This window comes from Rosa rugosa, chromosome 4, assembly GCF_958449725.1.
Source record: "Rosa rugosa chromosome 4, drRosRugo1.1, whole genome shotgun sequence".
NCBI classification, from domain to species: domain Eukaryota; kingdom Viridiplantae; phylum Streptophyta; class Magnoliopsida; order Rosales; family Rosaceae; genus Rosa; species Rosa rugosa.
Window position 1 is genome coordinate 36,269,282 of NC_084823.1, and position 22,656 is coordinate 36,291,937.

Genomic DNA, 22,656 nt, shown 5'->3' on the forward strand with positions numbered 1-22,656 from the left:
TTACAAGAATCTATGTGATTTTTGTTTTGAGATTCCATATAATCCGATCACAAAACTAATAAGTATTTACTGCATATAATGTTTTGATAATTATGTTTCTTAAAATGCTTACATAAGAGATCTACTTACTTACTTACTTACTTAAAATGTGTACGGCAAGAGACAACTGTTATAATTTATAAATTTCATTCATTTGAACACAAAAGAAAATGACACCAAATCAAAAGGTAAGGTAGGTGAGTTTTATGTCAAACAATAAGCAGTTCTGGTAGAAACGTCTATTGTATCAAATTTCTAAACAATTTTACCTATGTAAACATGTCAACTAGAAACCGGAAGAGCGAGGATTTATATCCTTATCAACGAGAAAGAAGTAGAGTTGAAGTACCGACCTTGCACAACTGCCCTAAAATCTCACATTCGACCAATCAGCTTAGTGGTCAGTCCAAGCTCTGTTTATTTCTTTCCTCCGGTCAAAAGTCAAACAGTTTCAAGCCAAAGACATATGTTGCACGTGCCACACGGCCAAACTCTTACCCAAACCGAGTAAAATCTCTCCCGATTATTTCATCAAAATCGCCAAAACTCGTTTCGCTTCTGAGAAACTTCTTCACTGCTCTGTTTTTTACTCCCCCCAACTAAAATTCAGCTGAAATAAATCCCCATTTCCCCATCTTCCCCATTCCCCATCTTCTCCCCATTTCTTCCCCAAAAACCCAGTTCCCACGACCAAACCCAAAAAACGGTGCGTTTCATCTCTGCACATGACGGACTACCGGATACCTCCCACCATGAACCTCTGGACGGACGACAACGCGTCTCTCATGGAAGCCTTCATGAGCAACTCCGATCTCACCTCCTTCTGGGCCGCCCAGCCGGCCCAGCCCGCAACAACCCAACCCGCACACCCCCTCCACCAGCCTCAGTCCTCCGCTTCCACCTCCGACTATCCCCGCCCTCCGGCCGCGCAGTCGCAGCCTCCTCCGCCGCCGGCCGCGGCGCCGTTCAACCAGGAGACGCTTATGCAGCGGCTTCAGGCGCTGATCGACGGAGCCAGGGAGAGCTGGACCTACGCCATCTTCTGGCAGTCGTCGTACGAGATGTCCGGAGCTTCCGTGCTCGGATGGGGCGAGGGGTTCTACAAGGACGAGAGGGACAAGGTGAAAGCGAAGCCCAAAACGACGACGTCGTTGGTCGAGCAGGAGTACCGGAAGAAGGTGCTGAGAGACCTCAACTCTTTGATTTCCGGGGCCGACAACACCGCCGAGGACGACGTCGTGGATCAGGAAGTCACTGATACGGAATGGTTCTTCCTCGTTTCCATGACCCAGAACTTCGTCAACGGCGGCGGGTTGCCGGGTCAGGCTTTTTTTCAGTCCAACCCGGTCTGGGTCGCCGGCCCGGACCGCCTCGCCGCCTCGTCGTGCGAGCGGGCCAGACAAGGTCAGGTGTTCGGCCTACAGACTATGGTCTGCGTCCCGACGGCGAATGGGGTCGTCGAGTTGGGCTCGACGGAGCTTATATACCAGAGCGCGGATCTGATGAACAAGGTCCGAGTGTTGTTTGATTTCAATAACCTTGAAGTCGGTTCTTGGCCTATGTGTGGCGCCGCCGATCAGGGAGAGAACGACCCGTCGTCGCTGTGGATCAACGACAACCCGGCCGGCACCGGCACAATTGAAGTTGTCAAGGACTCAGTGCACATGGGTCCGGCGACTTCAGGACCCAGTACTAGTAACCATCAAATCTCGAAGCCGATTCAGTTCGACAGCCACCCTAGTTCGAGTGGCTTATCGGAGAATCCGAGCGCCGTTCTCCAAGTACAATCTCAGAGCAATCACCACCAGCAAGTACAGACGCAGAGCTTCTTCACCAGGGAGCTGAACTTCTCCGATTACAACGGCTACGACGGCAGCAGCGTCAAGAATTCGAATTCGAATTCTCATTCCTTGAAGCCGGAATCCGGCGAGATATTGAACTTCGGCGAGAGCAAGAGGACGTCTCACAGCGCCAACAACGGCAAGTTGTTTTCCGCCGAAGACAACAACAAAAAGAAGAGATCGCCGCCGTCGAGGGGCAGCAACGACGAGGGGATCCTGTCGTTTAGTTCGGGAGTGATTCTACCGTCGAGCAGCGGCGTCGTGAAATCGAGCGCCGGCCCAGTAGATTCCGACCACTCCGACCTCGAAGCCTCCGTGGCTAAGGAGGCCGACAGTAGCAGAGTTGTGGACCCGGAAAAACGACCCCGGAAAAGAGGTCGTAAACCGGCGAACGGCAGAGAGGAGCCGCTGAACCACGTGGAGGCGGAGAGACAGAGAAGAGAGAAGCTCAACCAGAGATTCTATGCTCTCCGAGCTGTCGTCCCAAATGTTTCGAAAATGGACAAGGCATCTCTGCTCGGAGACGCCATCTCTTACATCACCGAGCTCAAGACGAAGCTGCAAACGACGGAGTCCGACAAGGAGGACCTCCACAAGCAAGTCGAGACGTTAAGTAAAGAGCTGCAAGAGTCCCGATCGTCTCCGGGTTTGGACCAAGAGCTTAAAGGGTCTAATAAGTTGATCGATTTGGATATTGATGTCAAGATACTCGGATGGGACGCCAGGATTCAAGTTCAATGTAGCAAGAAGAACCACCCTGCGGCGAGACTAATGGCGGCGCTGATGGAGCTGGACTTGGATGTACACCATGCCAGCGTCTCGGTAGTCAATGATTTGATGATCCAGCAAGCCACCGTGAGGATGGGCAGCCGGATTTACACGCAGGAGCAGCTCAGGTTAGCTCTATCAGCCAAAGTGGGGGATGCCAGATAAAACGTAAACCACAGATGGCTGAATAAGTTATGGCGAGTTTGTTTTGCTTCTATCGGCGGCAGGGTGCGTGCTTTGGGACACATTTTATTTAAGGCTCCCGGCAAAGCAGCGGAGCTGAGCTGAGCTCTGTGATATATACTGTTCTATCCGCTTCTTCAGTAGATTTTTGTGATGTTGTTGTAGCATTATAGATCGAGTCTGAGATTGACTTGGACGAGCTTAAACTAGATGAACAATTTTCCATGTAGCTGTATTTGAAAACCCTGTGTTCCCCCATCCTTGTATCCATCATCGTCAATGCGTAAATATGTGTCATAAAATTTGAACTTTCATGGAGTTCATGAAAGTTCTCGCTTAGTGATGTTGTACTAGTAGTATTTTTATCAGGATGTAACATTGCAATCTCTTGGTTCCTCAAATTCAAACCTCGAAACAGGTTGAAGTTGTTTCGATTTAACCTGAGTTTTAAGTTGTTTCTGAGCTCAAAGAAAGAGACCCTTTCAACGCACGCCCGCCTTGGTTGGTTCAATGAATTCTCAGCCGTATCAGCATCTGACTGTAGGGGCTTTTTCAATGTTGAACTCTAGCTTGGATGGGTTTTGGTGGGGAATATTATTATTTTTCGTGCATTTTTCTCATGGGGCCGGGAATAAATGCCCCAAATTCTAGAAGGCAGAGTCTATTATACCGACACTTGCGGATGAAAAAAGGGTCATCTTTTGGATTTTCGATTGCCATATTTAGCCAATAAGAAGCAGCAGCATGCATGAATGAATTAATGAAGGTGATAATTAGTTGTGACAGATACAGAAGGGGATTAAAGCTGTGAACTTGAAGAAACCCTAAAAGTAGTTAGATCCTCTTTTAACTTTAACTGTGCCATGCTTTTTGCAAATGGTACACTCACGCTGCTTTTACCAGGTGATTAAATTCAACCTTTGATTCGATGATTAGGGTAAAAATGGTTGGTTTCCACAATCTTGGATTCTCAGAATTTACTGTTACATGTATCAACCATGGTTTCTGTGTCCAGGATCGACCTCAAATGTTGAAGGGTGCTCCACCATAAAGTTCTAGCTAGATATGATGTTTATACTTTATACAAAAAGAAATAACAAAATTTTGCCGAATATTATTTGGTCTCTTTTTTAACTACAAAATATCTGAACTTGACTTAGGAGCGGTTAATCACAACAAACGTGATTCATTATTAATTAGTTAGCATGACATCGATATTGTTCTAACTTAACGACTTATCTTACAAAAGAGTGAAAGACTACGATATGATCAGAAGTAGATCGTTCATTCATTAATTATAATTTTCATTCTTACAAAATAAAATAAAAAGATCTTTGAAGAACTTGTGAATCAAATTCAATCCTACTGCTAGTGTATCCAGAAAGTGACCTCTTGATCATGTCTTTGCAAGTTGCATATGCCTATAGAAAAAAAAAAAAATCAAATTCAAAGAAATTTACTAAACATGATGCTTGTTAAGCTTGACCCCACTCTTACTTATTTTGAACTAATTAACACGTGTTGTGGTGTGGATGTCCAAATCAAGCACACCCTTGTGATAATATCAGCTCAGCCACTTAGCTTGAAAGGCTTCTTGGAGATTAAGAAAAGAAGCAAAACTGGTCCCAGTAGAGAATTTGGGGAGCTGTATACCATTAACAATTTCAGTTATCCCAACCCATGCCATCACACTCTCATTATATTTTGAAGAATTTTTGTCACTGTTTTTGTTTTGTCTACCTGGATGGTGGAAGGTAATTATGATTCTTCTGTTGAGAGTCTTGGGACTTTTTTTTCTTATATGATAATGAGACTTACCTCATGCGAATTTATTTTTCATCTAGTTGCGAATGTATATGCATGCATAAGATTGATTGATAATATTAAACTTCGGGTCACTTAAACTACATAATTATTATGTTTTCAATGTGTCATATCAAATTAGATTCGAGTTACGTCAGTCATAATTTGCCGAGTGTTTAGACTTGACCAATGAAATTGATGATTTATTGTGAATTTAGAATGTCGTAGACCTCAGTCAAAAATTTACGATACTAAACTGAAATTAGTTCTTTTATACACTAAATTTTCACATCAGTTGCTTTTATTTCCGGCTATATGATTCAAGATATATTCGGTTGCCCTCCATATGGAAAAAAAAAAAAAACAGTTTGTTTAGAGAGGCATGTGACTCTTCAATCGGATATTACCATGTGCAATGTCTTGTCTTGGTTTTTGCTAAGGAGGGGACTGAGACTATTATCTTTTAGCACGGTGTTCTTTTCATACTTGATGAATTCTCTGTGATTATTCGACTCCTCAACATGGAATTTGTTTAAGGGACCTAATTTCTGCATGTTTATTCCAAAAAAAATACATTGGCACGTTTGGGATACTTTATGTCACTCCCAAGATGGATGGAGGCTTCGGTGTTCCTCATCTGTAGGCTCTAGCTTTGCTTAACTTGGCACTCCCAACAAAGATATTTTGCGGGGCACCTGAGATGGATTTGATTAATTTACAGTTAACGAATGATTGAGTTCAAAGCTAGCCATAGCTTTGTTAAATGAATTAATGTAGAGAAATATGTTTAATTAAGATGAGTAGTAGACTCTGCAAAAAGGAAAATCATATCTCTTTATCTCTTGCTTTGATCGAGACAAGCTATGGTACTTGTGGGTATCTTATACACTCATTTACAATTATTTGAACAAAAAATTACAATTATTTGAACCAAAATTACAACATTGAGAACAAAAGTTACCATATTCATTTACACTATTTACATATAGTTAAACAAAAATTACAACATTGACAACGAATTTGTTCAAAAGCTTGTAACAATGTCGTAAGAGGTGTAATTACTATTATTAGAACTAAGATTACACAAAATAGGACTCAACATTACCACTCTGACAACAAATTTGTTGTCACTTTTGTAAATGTGGGTATGAGATACCTACATGTACACTAGAATTTCCCGCTTTGATCTTAGCGGACGAGGGTTTTGAACTTGGGACATCTTTTATTCTTCTGCAGAGAAATACCACCGTCCACCGGACGTATTAAGTTCTTCTAAGAAAAATCATCTTCCAGCACTTAGGTTTCTGATTTTGTACAATCGCTATTCGCTACCAGTCATATACTTTATCAGGAATATCAGCAAAAGAAAATGAGAAAAATATAAAGGTTGTTGTCCTATTAAGTTTTGATTAAACGAAGCTGGAGGCCACTGATATTGTACTTAACGAAGAAACCGAATAAAATTGCTAGGGAAAGGTAGCAATGAGTAGATTTTATAATCGAACTTAATTTACCAGGTAGCTAGGCAATCTCCTTCATCTGAATTTTTAATTGATTGGGATCATCTGGAAGGTTCTTCATTCCCTATTAATTAATTTCTTTAGGATAGGAAGGAACTTTCAAGATGAGCTTTCTTAAGATAAAACAAGTATAGATCCTAATTGAGATGTATAGAGCAAGACCACTCAAACTACAGTATTTATTCCTAGTCGAAAAAAAAAAAAAAAAAACTACAGTATTTATTTTAATGATGAGATTCTAGTTTCAACATAAGCTTGTTTAACAGTTATCATATAAGCGTACTAACAGCTTGAGTCTTTCAATTTAAAGCAATATGGTCTCAAAGATGATCGATTCTCCATCCATGGTCTCAAAGATGATTCTCCAACCATGGTAGAGCTTCATATCTTCCCAACAAGAAATTACAGATTTTCAATTTAATTAAGAAAAAATCAAGCCGGTGAATTACCAGCAATATGACTGTTATCAAAATATGTTATGTGAGACCAGATTCCAATAGGGCATTGCTTCATAATTTCAACGATTGATGCCAATATGATGTTATTGTAGGCCTGTAGCGTTCCTTGATCGACACTTGACAGACGAGAGTTCCTTACTTGGGCCTCGGACTCAAGATTAACATCGTTAAACTCAGCATCCGAGGTGAATTGGAACACATGCTGTTTTCCCAAATTTCCGCTTGTAAAGGAGAAGGAAGCATTAATGATGAGGAAAGGATCACTAGCTTGAGCTTAAAGAGACAAGCTAGTGTACTGGTGGGTATGAGATACCCTCATTTATAACTATTTGAACAAAAATTTACAAGTATTTAAACCAAAATTACAACATTGAGAACAAAAGTTACCATATTCATTTACACTATTTACATATAGTTAAACAAAAATTACAACATTGACAACGAATTTGTTCAAAAGCTTGTAAAAATGTCGTAAGAGGTGTAATTACCATTATTAGAACTAAGATTACAACATTGACAACGAATTTGTTCAAAAACTTGTAAAATGTCGTAAGATGTGTAATTACCATTATTAGAACTAAGATTACACAAAGTAGGACTCAAATTACAACTTTGACAACAAAATTTGTTCTCACTTTTGTAAATGTGGGTATGAGATACCCACCACTACACTAGAATTTCCCGAGCTTAAAACCAGTGACACCTTAAATTTATGAATGAGTTTGAGTTGGATATATGGACATAATACCTTCAACTTTACATTACAGATTGTTTAGTCTACAAAGATATATCTACTTGATCTCATGAATTATGATTATCAATTCAGACTCTTAATTGGTGCAAGGCTTTTTCTTGGCCGGTTAGTTATGCAGAGAAAGATCACGGGATGTTTAAGCTCAAGTGCCTTTGTGAAGGTTGCTTCTCAATAGCTCCAAGCCTCCAAGACTCCTCTCTAAACTTTTGCTAAAGACAAGTCAACCCTGTCGAAAATTCATAGCAAATACTTATTTGAAATCCTCTTTTAATCCTGTATACTTCATATTTCATAGGTATAGATAATATGCACAAAACAAAATTTATGTGTTATCGATCTCCATTGCGTGAAAAAGAAGTTCTAAAGATAAGACCATAGAATGTGAGACCAATTTGTATTAATTTTGTAAGTATAGTTATATTGCCTTTTAAATGTTAATGAAGATATAGCATACGTAGTAAGTTGAGATTTTTACATACAAGTGATGTGTCCGATTTTTTGTTTTCAAAAAAAAAAATGACAGCAGGATTCACATGTGACATGCTGTATGGATAGGATTTGCATAAAACAGTTGTAAACAACACTTTTTTTCGTTAAAAACTTAAAATGGACTAAACCAAGTTTGATTGATTGAAATCAGCAATGTGACAGCATATAAACCTAACCTGTACCAGTAACCTATTGCAGTAATCTAATTGGATAGGGATATCATTGGTGACTGGCCCAAATTAGAACTGGTTAAGCTGTATTTCCGGGTTGGCATTGCCCTAATCCAAATCCAAAATTAACAAAAATAACATTTGGTTGTTATTTGATGGTTATTATGCCAACCAATATCAGTTTGCCTCCAAGAACCAACCCCCTTGAAGCATTGACATATTTCATTCTCCTTTATCTCTTCTCCCTTCATTCCATTACAAAAATGTAATGGTGCCTTTTCCATGATCATCTCCAGTTAAACCCTGTTCATTCCCGTTCCCCATATGCAAACCTTGCCTGAAGTCGAAGGCTTTTCCAACTTCTGATTGTTGAAGAGCTTTCTATCTAGGGCACACGAGATAAATCATAACACACACATCGTAACCATGAGCCTTAATTGCTTGACTTGCCAGGTTCTGCAGAGGACGGATTCTTCGGGCTCCGAAAGGAACTATAAACAAGGCAAGGCTCAGAAGGCATGTAATAGGAAGCTATGCTGTGTAAACATGGACAGAAGCTGGTCCGGAAACCTAACTCCGCCGCCTTATTATGAGACAATAGATCATAGGTCAGCTCCTTTGTTGGGTGAGCATGGCAAGAAGAAAAAGAATGCCCAAAAGGCGGGGCATCGCAGGCTTTGTAGCACAGGTGGAGTTGCATATGAAGGGAGCACTGAACCAAAGTTGGTTAGGAGCGCTGGAATGAGAAGGGATTGGAGCTTTGAGAATTTGGGACGGCTCAGAAAAGAAAGCAAAGGGAGGAACTTATATTAATGCACCGAAGTTTCTCTAATTCATGTTCCTTGTTTTTACTTTGCATTTTATTACTTTATTTCTAATTCCCTTTGCATGTATGGCGGGTTGATATTGGATTATATATGGTGGAGATCGATTTAAACATAGTTGTAATTGAGCCTAAAAGTTCCTTATACAAAATTGCTTGCTTTCATTTTTTTCTTCTTGAATTTTGGATTAATTACTATGCTCACGTTAGAAATAGCTATCTCTTAATATTAATGAAAGGGGAATCAGGAATCCAATAGCCATATTGTGTTTGTTATCCTCATTGCAACAAATGAATTCATAATATATTGAATGGCCAGAATCGCCAGATTTTCATTTCATGTGCCAGAGATTGAAGAAGGCGTTCAAAGTTCGGAAAGTCCTTATCACCATTCTCCTTGATTCCTAGTATTGGAAGGGAATGAGAATGACATTTCCAGCTAGCAAATTTCGCGAAACAAACTCTAACCTCGAGTGTAATCCAAGGATCAACCTTTTCATCCAAGAATCAATATCCTAAATTTCCAATTTCATTCCATTCTCATTGTCTTAAACAGTTGCACGAACCTTGAACCAAACGTGTTGGCTTCAGAAATTATTGACTTGGAACATGAAGGGATAACCTCCAGACTCAAAAATGGATCCTAGGAGAGTTAATTTTTCCAGGATTCCGCACAGAGTTGTAGATTGGACATGATTAATCTTTTTCCAACTTGTTCACCCTTGAATGCCCTGATATTTAGAGTTCCAACACAGGCTTTCTAAACATCTACATTTTGTGAGTGCTTTTGTGGAAAACAACAAACCAGTACTATGTGATATGTGTAGACACATTCTCTGCCATATCATTTTCCAAACAGATCAATGCTTTTACTATAGAATATGATGTATATTGGATTAAAAACAGCACCCATTGAATAAATAAAAAAAAAAAAAATTGAAACACACACATAGATCTAAAAAAATAAATAAATAAGAATTGAAAAGATGAAAAACACACACACGGATTCGATAATCTACAGCTTGTTTAAATCCATTCAGGCTTCACTCCCCTATTTTCATCACAACCGTATCCCTAACAGGCGGTAAGAAGAAAAAACAAATTTCATTAAATGATGATGATGATGATGACCTAAGATATTATATAAACATAAAAAGCCATTACGCCAGCTTAAAGAAGATGCTGATAGTGGCACATGCTGAAGATTTCTCTTATATGGAAGGAACACAAACACCTCAGAGTAGAACTCCTATCTACAAATGCATGTATATGAAATCATGTGTAACGAAGTTCAGAAACAATAAAAGATGCAATGCTTTCTAATAAGCAGAAATTCAAATCCCACGAGTCTTTAGAGATGATACATTTGATAACAATCCTTATATTAACAATACTTCAACAACAGTACTCATACATTTTGATACTTTAGACTACTGATCTGATTCTCTAACTAAAACAGTACAGAAGTCCAAGAATGGTTTTCTAGCACTGTTAAGCTTACATTTCTGCAATTCAACATTTACCGACTAAGGAATTAGCTGCATACTTTCCCCATTCCTACAATGTCAGTAAGAGCAGAAGTAGAAGAACTTACACAGACAACGACTACTGTTTACCATCCCGTTTGATGGAATGGCTAGGAGTTATCTACCCAAATCATAAACTTACCCTTCCATCAAAATAGGACAGTTAGGCGTTATCTGTCATCTGCTTTAGTTTTTCTTCTTTCTTGCATCAGCTTTCCAATCTCTTCTCCCCAGTTTAGGTCTATTCATTTCACAGTTATTTTGGTCAACAGATACCTCTGAATACATTTCACTCTCAAATTTTGGTTCTGCTGTAGTTCCAGACATGAACACGGTTTGACTTACACTGGTTGACATCAAAGTAGGGACAGCATAAGCATTAGCTGTAACTTCAGGATTCTTAGAAACATGAGCTCTCCTTGCATCCTTTTTCCAATTCCGTTTGCAGTGCACACGGGGTGTGTAATTGCTAACAGTTTCATTAAATTGCACTTCTACATCTGGTGAAGTTGAGGGCTTTATAAAGCTGGAATTTTTCAATTCTGCTTCAAGACGCTTCCGGGCCCTATATCTACGTTGTCTTTCTCGGTTCTTCAAGCGACGAGTGAGAATGTCATTACGACCCCTGGTGCGCTCTCTTTGATCAATAGGCTTCATTGTAATACTATTCTGTGTTTGAATACTGTTCATACATTTGCCTGTTTCATATTCAGAGCAAGTGTAAGCATGGATTAAACAAAGAAAGAGTGCAAAAGATTACTCTTCATGAACAATGTTTCCCCATCTGACAGTAACTTACCATTAAGGTTTGGCTCGCAACTGGTGGGAACTCTATTAAATTAAGATCCATTTGAATGAAAGAAAAGAACAGCATTTACTCAGGGGATTGACTTAGAAAAATATAAACTATAGAAAATTAACAAGTACAGAAAGCCTCGAACAAAAACAAGATGTCAAGTACTAATTTGGTCAAGAGTAATAGCTAACTATATCTTTTAGTCAGCACATATGCAAGATGTATAGGTGCAAATTTAAGTGATTGGGAATTAAGCAAGTTTTAATTTACTTCAAGAACTAAAAAATAGATTCCCAAAAAGGAGCATATCGACAACTTGCTTTAAAGTGGGAAAGACCCTCAAGTGACCTTCTATTTTGTCCACTCATCTGCAATGCAAATTGTCATATATTAAATGCTCGTCATGCTATGAAGTGGAAATCCAATGTTCTACACTTTCAATATGTGGAGACTCTCTTAACTTAAAATCCCCTATCCTATTGAAATGGAGCATCTACAACAATATTTGTTCAATTTGAACTCTTACGAGTAAACCCAAAATGCATAACCTCAGTAAGCCACCCACACCAGATAATATGATTATAATTTAAAAGATGCTCCTCCAAATAAAAACAGGAAGAGGGATATGAAACTTGGGGTTTTACCATCAAACTAGGATTCAATTATGTTTAAATCCAATGCTGGCAGCTTAGTTCCATTCTTAGATTCTTATGCCTTCAACCCTGTTCAATCTTTATTGTCTTTTAGTGCAACAGAGAGACAATCCAGATATGAACGTCAAACAGCTATAACAGCATCGATCTCTATAGCATCCCCTTTCAGACTAAAAGCAGTCCTTCATGTATGTAGACATGTAGTTTATTGTTTTCTGACCCGGAACTCCTGGAGTAATGAACATTTCATTAAGCTATTTCATTCAATAATTTTAAGAACTGAAACACAAAGCTGTGTTACAAGGACGACAATTAATAATGAACATCAATATAATTAGTTACAACCTGACACAATATATCAAACTTAAAATAAACCATGACATTAAATAGAAAGGAAATCAATGATATCATAAAACACCCCATAAAGCAACCAATTTGGCAAAGGATGGCTACAGCATAGCTACCAAGAAGCTTTAGGAATGCTGGTCACTACATAGATAGCCAAAGCCACTAATCTCGGTGCAATAACATATTCTATAGTCAATGCTTCCAAAGGATATTACATAGATAGGCGCACAATACAAACTATACATCATGACTTACAATGTCGATTTAAATCAAGCTAGTGGGCAGTAAATACCACAATCCAGGTCTCAAAGGATTACCATTTCACAAATCCCTTTTCGAACATTCAAGAGCCAAGACTAATGCACGTTGTGCTTGCTTAACAAAGCAGTTGGGAACCTTAATAACAAAACCCCTCTCACCCATTTGCTTAATTCACAGTTCACTGAAGCTAAAAGCAGAGACCAAAACATAAACCCTAAAACAAAAAACAAAAAATATACTGAATTTTCAGCAATTCTGCATTCACCATAACAAAATTCAAAAATTGATCATTGCATCTTACTCCAATGGAATTTAAAACCCTTCCCAATTGATCAATCCTGAAGCATCACAGTACACAGTTTACTCGTACCAAAAACGAAATCAAATGCAAGATTATGATATACACAAAGCAAGAAACCAAGGGTTTGGTGTTTTCTGAATTACAGAAAAGATGGGAGAGATGAAAGCACGTACCTTTAAGGGAAACGGAAGCAGATCTGGGTTCGATTGTAGAACCAGAGTGGTGGGTTAGGGTCAAATTCTTGAAGAAGGGAAAGGGGGAGGTGATTAAGGCAGTGATACGAAACGAAAGGGTTCAACTTTTTAAGGCAGGGCAGGCAACGCCCGCGGCCATTTGCATAGGTTTCCCGAGGTGCTCTCCCACGTGTTCAACTGCTCTAATTAATTCCAATCACAATGGTGGAGTTTGGGGTTAATGTCACTACTAAGGGATACCACCCTTTGCAATTTTTTTTCTTCCTTTTAAGCTTGAAAATATCAAAAAGTTAAAGTTTATTATCCTTGGACAATAAAAGGCATGTAAAAAAAAAATCAGAAAAGTAAATTTCAGTTTGATAAATGAACCGAACTAGCAAATTCTTTTTTCATCGTGTTTCGATGGAAAAATTATTCGATGTGGACACTACATAAAAAATCGCATAAATTAAGAACTCCAAAACAGATAAACTTAAAATGAGTATAAGCTTAATGCCAGATGTAGCACAAGAACACCAAAACAAGTTTGGTAGACCTTGATTTTCAAGCTAAAGAAAGGTTACCCATTGGACAAATTTATTTTACATACCTGACATTTACACTCTCAATTATTTGTATTTATACTCTTTTAATATCATCGCATGTGCCTATATACTCAGTGGCGAACCCTGCATTTTATTTATATGGAGGCATATTGTCATATTTTCTTTATTTTAAGCTGTTGTGACTCTGTCAATGGGCATATGTTAATATTTAGACTAAAGTTTTGTATGCTAGCTCGTAGATCATTAATTAACTCCGCAGCAAACAAAAACCCAGCGAGCAAATGAGCCCTCACTTTCCCTCAGCTAGGTCTGCAAGTGTGTATACTCACTAATTTTAATTAATCTTGTTTAATCATTGATCTTACCCTCAATAATCGGTGAGCAATATGAGGATTTACTTTGGTTTTCTCCTGCAAACATCGCATATGCATACAGTAGGCTAGCCGTTGATGCGTTTGTCGGGCTTTAATGATCCTCTATGGGTGAAGATTTTATGATAGCACTGATCGATGATAGTGGACCAACCTAACCGGTTGGTCATGAGATAATGCATTCCCTTAAGCTCTCATGAAGTACCAACATGGCAACAGTACATTCTCAGGGCTATAAAACATTTCCTAGGCATTAGCCTTGGGGAAGATATATTTATAACTCATCTTCTATGTTCAGTTTTAGTATTTGAAATAAGTGAAAAAAACACATAAAAGCTTGAGGCGTCGAGTTCAAAGATTAAATGTCAGTCATAGAATCGGTATTTTATACTAGTTGCGCTTAGCGGAGACTGTCTCGCCTGTAAGATGAGAATGGAGAAGTTCCGCTAGCGGAGTTGCGCTTAGCGGAGCCTGTCTCGCTTGCAAGATGAGAAAGGAGAACAACCGCTAGCGGAGTTGCGCTTAGCGGAGCCTGTCTCGCTTGCAAGAAGTTCCGCTAGCGGAGTTGCGCTTAGCGGAGCCTGTCTCGCTTGCAAGATGAGAAGGGAGAAGTTCTGCTAGCGGAGTTGCGCTTAGCGGAGACTGTCTCGCTCGCAAGATGAGAAGGGAGAAGTTCCGCTAGCGGAGTTGCGCTTAGCGGAGACTGTCTCGCTCGCAAGATGAGAAGGGAGAAGTTCCCCTAGCGGAGTTGCGCTTAGCGGAGCCTGTCTCGCTTGCAAGATGAGAAGGGAGAAGTTCCGCTAGCGGAGTTGCGCTTAGCGGAGACTGTCTCGCCTGCAAGATAAGGGAGAAGTTCCGCTAGCAGAGTTGCGTTTAGCGGAGACTGTCTCGCCTGTAAGATGAGAAGGGAGAAGTTCCGCTAGCGAAGTTGCGCTTAGCGGTGCCTGTCTCGCTCATGACGGTTAGTATTCCTGCCTTGTGGATAGTTACTTCGTATAGACGCTTCATCTGAAGGCTCCCGACACGTGGCTGACATGTATTGGCATGGGTTAGCGTGTGGAACAACGTCCCCGCAGCACGCCCGTCTCCTCGCCATTAATGCGAGTAATTATTGATTTTGTAACCGAGGCGACACCTCTGTTAATCCAGGGAGTTAGTGCGTTCGTGGGGCACGTGTATGACCGTGGTGCGATGTCGTTTTTCAGCGGACGACCTAGATTGGTTTGATGTTGACATAAAAAAGAGGGAAACCTGGAGGTTTAACATTTTGTACTTTTACCCATTATCGTCTTCCTCAAGCCTTGTTCTGAGATCCGAGAAGATTCTGCAATCTCCGTGAAGCTGTCGATCTTTGGAGGACGGAGACTTCGTGAAGCGAAGACGAGAATCCTCGAGCATACCAGAGTTTCTATCCTTGAGGTTGGTAGCCCAAATCTCTTCCCTGTTGTATTTGGTTTTTTGTTTGCTTCTGTCGATTTCTGTTTTTTTTTTTTTTTTGTTTCGAAGTGGTTTCTGGCACTCTCCTGTGTTTCTAAGGGTGTAAAGTTGTGTTTGGGGGTGGGTTTTAGGTGTTTGATAGGAGGTTGAGGATTCTTGCCCTGCTAGATGGTCGAATCTGGGTTGGAGTGTGTGTTTTGCTCATGTTTTGGCACTTTCTCGGTTTTCTGGGTATGGGTGTTCTTGATGTTCTTGGGAGGTTGAGGATTCTTCCGCTAGATGTAACGAAACATTATACTGGTTCCCTTACCTATAAAAGGGACCCCTCCTCCCACTTAAACTCCATCCCATTACATCTCTTGTAATCCCCTTTGGGCCGCAAGGCCCAAACACACTAGTTAAACTTTCAAGTGGACGTAGTCTCCCGCTAAGGCGGGAGACGAACCACTATACTTCTTGTGTCTCTCTCTTCCTCTCTCTCTCTTTCTTTAACGTTAATTAGAGTCTTTGGTTTCTAAACATTAACATTTAGTGTCGTATCTTTAGATAATTTATTTATACTATTATTAAGAGAAGAGAGATTGTTCTCCATAACTGATTTTTTTTTTACCAATTTACTCTTTATATATTAAAAGATTTTGAATTAGAAATAATAATTGGGCTAATAAAATTAGGGCTGGGCATACTAAACCGAGTTACTGAACCCGGTCCGATCCCGAACCGAAAAATGGCGGGACGGAACGGGACTGATTTTTGAAATTGGCGGTTTGGGCCCGTCCCAACCCGAACATATAAAATGGGACGGGCTTCGGTATCATATATTCAAACCCGAATTGGGCCCGGCCCGTACCGAATTATATAAATATTATATTTATTTTGATTACTTCTATTTATTTGATATATGATTGGTCCATTTCCAAGTCTATACTTCTAGTATAGACTTGAGCACACTGAATGCACGCTCTAACGGTCAACACTCATCAACAGCTCCCTGTATCAGTCATTATCTCACACTTCGATCCCCAATTCTCTCACAGTCTCATACTCTCACTCTCATAACCATCACCATCACCAATTCACCATCTCGTCTTCGATTCACCAATTCGTGACGATCATCATTCATCAGTCATCACAGATTCACCAATTCAACATCACAGTTGAAGAACTTGATGGCTAGAGGGAAGAAGGTAGTGGCTCGACCTCGACCAACAGCTTCTGGTCTTGAGGATTCTTCCACAGCAACATCACCATCTTATCCTCGAGCTAGTGAAGCTTCGACAACACAACAATAATTATTTCAGCAGATTGAAGCTGGTAGTCAACCTCGGGCTACTGAAGGTGCAGAAGCTGCAAGTCAACCTCAAGCTCCTAAATCTGTAAGTGAGTGTCCTTCTACTACATCTGGTATCAAACGTAGTTTTGTTTGGGAGCATTTTAAAGAATATGATAAAATTGAGATTCAGAAAGATGCCGAGGAAATGATATTGAGATTGTTCATAAACGAGCTTATTGCATCTATTGTCCTACGGGAAAGGTAGGAGATTTTGTTGTGGATAGTAGTAAGAATGGGACTTCTTGTATGATTAGGCATATCAACCAGAATTGTAGATATTATCCACCTAATGTGGATAAATCTCAGAAAAATCTTGTTGGTGATAAATCTAAGGGTAATAGATTGACCACAGTAGCTTATAACCAGGAGGATTATCTAGAAGCTTGTGTAGAGAAGATTGTGATTGATGAGCTGCCTTTTAGTTTTGTGGAAAAGAATGGGTTTAACAGATTTTGTGATAAAGTCTGCCCTCTATTTGATGTTCCCTCTAGAAGGAAACTGTGCAGAACCTTTCTAGGTATGTATGACACTTCAAAGAAGGATTTGAAGAAGTATAGGTTGAGTCTCACCACTGACACTTGGACAAGTCTTCAAAATGTCAATTCTATGGTGCTTACTGCCCATTTCATTGACATTGATTGGAAAATGCACAAGAGGGTTATTAATTTCTGTGTGATTCAAAATCACCAAGGGTCAACTATAGGAAAGCTTATAGAGTCATGCCTTGAGCAGTGGGGGATTGAGAAGGTGATGTGCATTACAGTTGATAATGCATCTGCAAACAAGTTTGCTTTAGAGTGACTTGTTTCTAAGATGAATAGGTCTTCATATTACCAGCAAATATTGAATGGTAGGTATATGCATGTGAGATGCACTGCTCGCATCACTAATTTAATAGTGGGGCATGGGTTAAAGAGGTTGTAGAAGTCTATGTTGGCAATTAGGAATTCTGTGAAGTTTGTGAGATCTTCTCCAAACAGGTTGGATGCTTTTAAGAAGGCTGTGGAGAGACTCAAAATTCCATGTAGGGGACTAGTGTGTTTGGATGTCCCAACTAAGTGGAATAGCACATATCTCATGCTAGAAGCTGGTTTAAAATTCAAGAAGGCTTTTACTTTGATGTTGGAGGATGAGGATAGCAGCTTTGCAGCTTACTTTAAAGAACCAGAGGAAGAATATGATGAGGATAGGAATGTAGTACCAAGCAAGAATAAGAGAAACATGGTTGGACCACAAGAAGGTGGAGATTGGGATAAGGCAGAAGTGTTTGTGGATTTCTTGAGGGTGTTCTATGATGTCACATTGAGGGTTAGTGCTTCATTGCACCCTACTGTGTACACAACTTTCCATGATGTGATTACCATGGAAAAAAATATAGAAGACATGTTTGTTCTACCTGGGTTTGCAACTGGAACAGAAACTAAGCAGGTGTTGATGGACATGGCAGGAAACATGAGATCCAAATGGTTGAAGTATTATGGATCATTTCATGAAATCAACCACATGGTGATCATTGGCCTAGTATTGGATGCAAGGTTCAAGTTGAAGAATGTGACTCACATCTTCACTTGTGAAGGTTTAGATGAAGATGAGGTGCAGAGAAGAACATTGGAGATTAGAAACCTTCTTAGGGCTCTCTATGATCAGGTATTTAACTTGTTTGTTCTATAATTTTCAGTCTTTTACTTGGTTTTAATTGGATATTAATGAGCTGCCTTTTTTTCTTTCTTAGTATGTAATCCATGTAGATGGAGGCAGACACATGGTGAGGCAAGGCTCTCCAAGCTCTTCAGCTAGTACTCTTACAAGCAGAAGCAGCAATAGTAGAGGAGGTGTTAGGGGTCAGCTCCTCAATGATTGGAGGAAGGTTGTACAATCAAGTGCAGAGGCAGTGGTGTCTCATGAAGTAGATCAATACTTGAATGGTCCATTGGAATTCACTGATGATGAAGACTGCTTTGACATCTTGTGTTGGTGGAAGGTCAATGGCCCAAAGTTTCCAGTGTTAGAAGCAATAGCAAGGGATGTTCTTGCCATTCAAACCTCAACAGTGGCATCATAGTCATGTATTTCAACAGGAGACAGGGTTATTGACACATTTAGGAGCTCATTAACTCCAAAAACTGTGGAGGGACTCATTTGCATGCAAAACTGGATGTTAGGTGATGAAATTGCAGAAGTACAAGATGATTGCACCATTGAAAACATAGAGTTTTATGAAGCTGTTGAGCATGGTATAACTTTCTGTCTTGTTTTTAGTTTTAGGCTCTTTTCATTTTCAGTGCTTTGATTTGTATCATTGAGAGTTGAGAGTAATTTTTTATTTTTGCAGAGCATGAAAGCACTACATCTAGCAAAAATGTGTGTCCTGCTCCAGTTCCAAAAGCTAAAGGGAAGGGAAAGTCTGTTGCAGCTGGTAATGTAATTGTTATCTAAACTGTTTTAGTTTAGTTGTCTTCAATTTTTAATGTTGTCCCAACTTTATAAGTTTATGTTATTGAATAATGAACTGTAATGGATGAAGTGTGCACATTGGAGCAGCTTGTTTTCTTGATTTCTTGTAATGCAGTCTATTAATTTTAAACTTTTAAGTAGTTTAGTTGATGTGTGAAATGTGAACTGAATGTGAAGTTCATATTTGCTACTTGTTCTCTTGTTATGCAGACTTGTAACTTGTTTTGCAGTTGTGTGTTTTTTTTTTTTTTTTGACTTTGTCAAGGAGAACCCAAAGGCTTCCTAGGCCCAAGATAAACCCCTTCAGCGCATGTGAAATGCTCCAACTGTGCATTGCAGCACAGTGCCTCGCCACTTTGACAGTTGTGTGCTTGTGTATACTTGAATTGTAATGCAGAAATGCAGAATTTCAGACTACCTTAAGGGTGTTAATGGCTTTTACAATTTTACTCTTGTAGTGTTTTTATTTTCTTGCTTGACTTATTGAATCAGATCAGCCTTGATTTAATGATTTATTATGGAATGATGGAAAATTGGAAATCATTGAAAAATGTGAATTGAATTTGATTCATATTTCATAGTTCATACATTCATTGATTCATAGGGTGGAATGATGGAATACTTCATTTGCAAATGTGCAGAGTTGAAGAGAAAGCTATCAGTTTGCAAACTCATAAAATTGCCCAGTTTGCAAACTTTGAAAGCCTTTTTTTTTTTTTTTTTGTTCAGTCCCGATTTGGGCCCGGGCTCGGGCCGAAACTGACCGGTTTCGGTACAGTCGGTATCAAATCTCAAAAAGTCCCTTACCGGCCCGTGCCCAGCCCTAAATAAAATCAATTTACAAATAAAAATAAAAATAAATGTACTGGTTAGCTCAGTGGTTAAAGCACCCACTAACTAAGATCCAGGTCATAGGTTCGAGTCACCATGAGGGTAGGAGTGAAATCCTTTGATCATCTTTTAACTGAAAACGTGGTGGACTTTTAAAAGGAAACTCCCACTATTTTTAACTACCTCCCCACACACTCTTTAGAGCTTTAGAGGAGGAAAAAAAAATCCCTACACATAGGGTGTGCAGACCCATGCTAATTTTATTTTATGGAAATATGAAATTTTGTTATTACTATTATAAAGCAATTAAAAACCAATTAGACAACGTTACACTTACACCAACATGGTCGATATTTTCCGCTGTATTTACAGGGAGTCAGACGTCGTCTACAGAAATGGAGAGGCAGCTAGCAAGTAGTGACCATCATCAGCGTCATTTCCGTTTATATTTTGACTTTAGAAATGAAATTTTGGCCAAACTAATATTGATATTATTATTAGGAGGTTATTATGAACACGAATCATCGCAAGCGCTTGGTCACCCTTTGGCCCCCACTTCGTCCCTTCCTCCCTCACTCCCCTTGTTTCATCTAATTCCTTTCATCCATTCATTCCATCTTTGACCGACTCCAACAACTGGGTCTTCAAACCCCTTTGCTTGTCTCTTTACCCCGGAGTAGAAACGATCCAGCTTTGACTCTTCTTTGCCGTATCACTTGCTCAAGTCAAGCGTAATTTTCTATTCCCCTCTTTCTCAATTCCGTTTCTTACTTGTCTCGCCTTTCGTGCTGTTTTGAACCCTACGAGGATTGTTGTGGTTTTGGTTGGGAGGTTTCCCAATTGGGTTTTGTGTTTGTGGTTCTGATTTTGGTTGGGTTGTTCTCTGTTTTGTGAATTGGATTTTGGGTGTTTCCTGTTTTGGGGGTTAGAGCTACAGGGAAGAAAGTCAGATTTGTTGTTTGGTGGTTTGTTGCTGGGGTGTTTTTTTAAGGTTAATTGTATCTGGGATTTTTTTTTTTGTTGTGTTGGAGTCAGCTAAGAAAAGGGCAGCTCTTGTGCTTGATTTGTTTGAATTTGATTCCTTAAGCAAACTGGGGTTGTTTTGAGCTTGCTTGGTGGGTATGTGGCCAAGTACGTGTATTTCATTTGGTGAAGTTGTCTAGTGTGATTCAAACTTCTGGCTTTTGAGCTTCAAGTTTGAATCTTTGAACTCCTGTGCTGTTGTTTTGAAGCTTATGAATGGTTTGACTTTGTGGAGGCATTCACAGAAGGTAGATTGGTTGGTGGTTTGAGTTTGTTTGCGTTTTCTACAAAATGGATAACTCCACAAATAGGCATACTGATCATTTGGGGGTGAACAAGATTGGGAAAAATATAAGGAAGAGTCCTCTGCACCAGCCCAATTTCGGTAATGCTGCTGCTAGTGCTGCTAATGCTGTGAATCCTGCTAGGCAACAGCCTCAGCCTCAGGTGTACAACATAAGCAAGAACGACTTTAGGAACATTGTTCAGCAGCTTACTGGTTCGCCATCACAAGATCCTTTGCCGAGGCCTCCCCAGGGTCCGCCCAAACCCCAAAGTATGCGGTTGCAGAAGATCCGACCTCCTCCATTGACACCTATCAACAGACCTGTAGTCCCACCTCCAGTCCCTGTACAGGCACCCCCGCCGCCCGTTCCTTACAATAATGGCTTTGTTAGGCCTCCCCATTTTGGACAACCATCACCAACACCGATGCCACCGTTTCCACCTGGAGATTCAATGTGGCCGAATACAGCTGAGTCTCCAATCTCAGCATATATGCGGTGGCTTCAAAGTTCAATGCTGGATCCAACTCCAAGGGGAAACCAGCCTCAGCCTCAACCACAAGGTCCAGGTCAAATTCAAGGACAGCCACCATCAACTGGTTTACTTCCCCACCCATCCATGCCTGGGCAACTGCCCCCAAGAATGAATGGCCCTGTACCACCTGCGCCTAATCTCCCATCCCCGCAAATGGGTGGTCCTCCACTGTTACCCTCTCCAACTTCCCAGTTCCTATTGCCATCCCCAACCAGTTACAACTACTTGTTATCTCCACGGTCACCTTATCCATTGCTTTCACCTGGGACACAGTTTCCTCCACTGACCCCCAATTTTCAGTTTTCACAATCAGGGATATTAGGTCCAGGGCCTCAAGCCCCACCTTCTCCAGGCTTTTTATATCCATTATCTCCTTCAGGGTTTTTTCCCATTTCAAGTCCACGATGGAGGGGTTAATAGCTGTCTCAACAGTGTTGTGCATTTGGCTTCCATGCTTGTTACTGAGCTCGTTTTTATGTAGATTCGTCTACTTGTTAGAGCTTCTGTTGTGAAAAATGTATTGTATACTGGTAGTGTAAGAGGTCCTTTCGGCGACTTGTAGTTCATTTGTGTTCTCTTTATTTGTCTTTTGACACTCATTCTGCAGCTAATCCTAAATCCTGTAACAGCTGCTATCTTTTTTTTTATTTTTTCGACGAGTTCAATTTAGGAAATATAGTGAAGATCATCAAAAGGGCAATTGGGGAAGATTGGACAGGAGCATGAGCATAACATGAATGTTAGAAAGACAGCTGTAACATGAAAGGAGGTAGGACACTTGAATTACATATGTAGGCTCTTTAGAAAGAGTTCTTGTAATTGTAATATTTGAATTAAATCTTAGTTTGATGTTGAGTTCTTCTGCAGTTAGATTTTCGTGTTAGTTATTTCAGTATTGTTGTACCTTTTTTTATTC

The 22,656-nt window shown here is 39.9% G+C and overlaps 3 protein-coding genes and 1 long non-coding RNA gene across 4 annotated transcripts; 3 read left to right on the forward strand and 1 right to left on the reverse strand.

The window, feature by feature from the left end:
• Nucleotides 1–660: 660 nt before the first annotated feature.
• On the forward strand, nt 661–3,170 carry LOC133707459 (transcription factor MYC2-like). The gene has a single exon (XM_062133030.1). The coding sequence runs from the start codon at nt 765–767 to the stop codon at nt 2,811–2,813; it is 2,049 nt and encodes a 682-aa protein (XP_061989014.1). The 5' UTR covers nt 661–764; the 3' UTR covers nt 2,814–3,170.
• A 7,645-nt stretch (nt 3,171–10,815) lies between these two features.
• On the reverse strand, nt 10,816–13,128 carry LOC133745320 (uncharacterized). The gene is made up of 3 exons (XR_009863544.1): nt 12,907–13,128; nt 11,815–12,052; nt 10,816–11,072 (listed from the first exon to the last, which is right to left on the reverse strand). It is a non-coding gene; the product is annotated as an uncharacterized LOC133745320 (long non-coding RNA).
• A 3,214-nt stretch (nt 13,129–16,342) lies between these two features.
• Nucleotides 16,343–19,176, forward strand: LOC133741820 (zinc finger BED domain-containing protein RICESLEEPER 2-like). The gene is made up of 3 exons (XM_062169537.1): nt 16,343–18,260; nt 18,346–18,847; nt 18,946–19,176. Exons 1-2 carry the CDS (start codon nt 17,544–17,546, stop codon nt 18,673–18,675), a joined length of 1,047 nt encoding a protein of 348 aa, XP_062025521.1. The 5' UTR covers nt 16,343–17,543; the 3' UTR covers nt 18,676–18,847; nt 18,946–19,176.
• A 1,252-nt stretch (nt 19,177–20,428) lies between these two features.
• On the forward strand, nt 20,429–22,610 carry LOC133743126 (protein HAIKU1-like). Its single transcript, XM_062170907.1, has one exon. It carries the CDS (start codon nt 21,213–21,215, stop codon nt 22,155–22,157), a length of 945 nt encoding a protein of 314 aa, XP_062026891.1. The 5' UTR covers nt 20,429–21,212; the 3' UTR covers nt 22,158–22,610.
• The last annotated feature ends 46 nt before the right edge of the window (nt 22,611–22,656 follow it).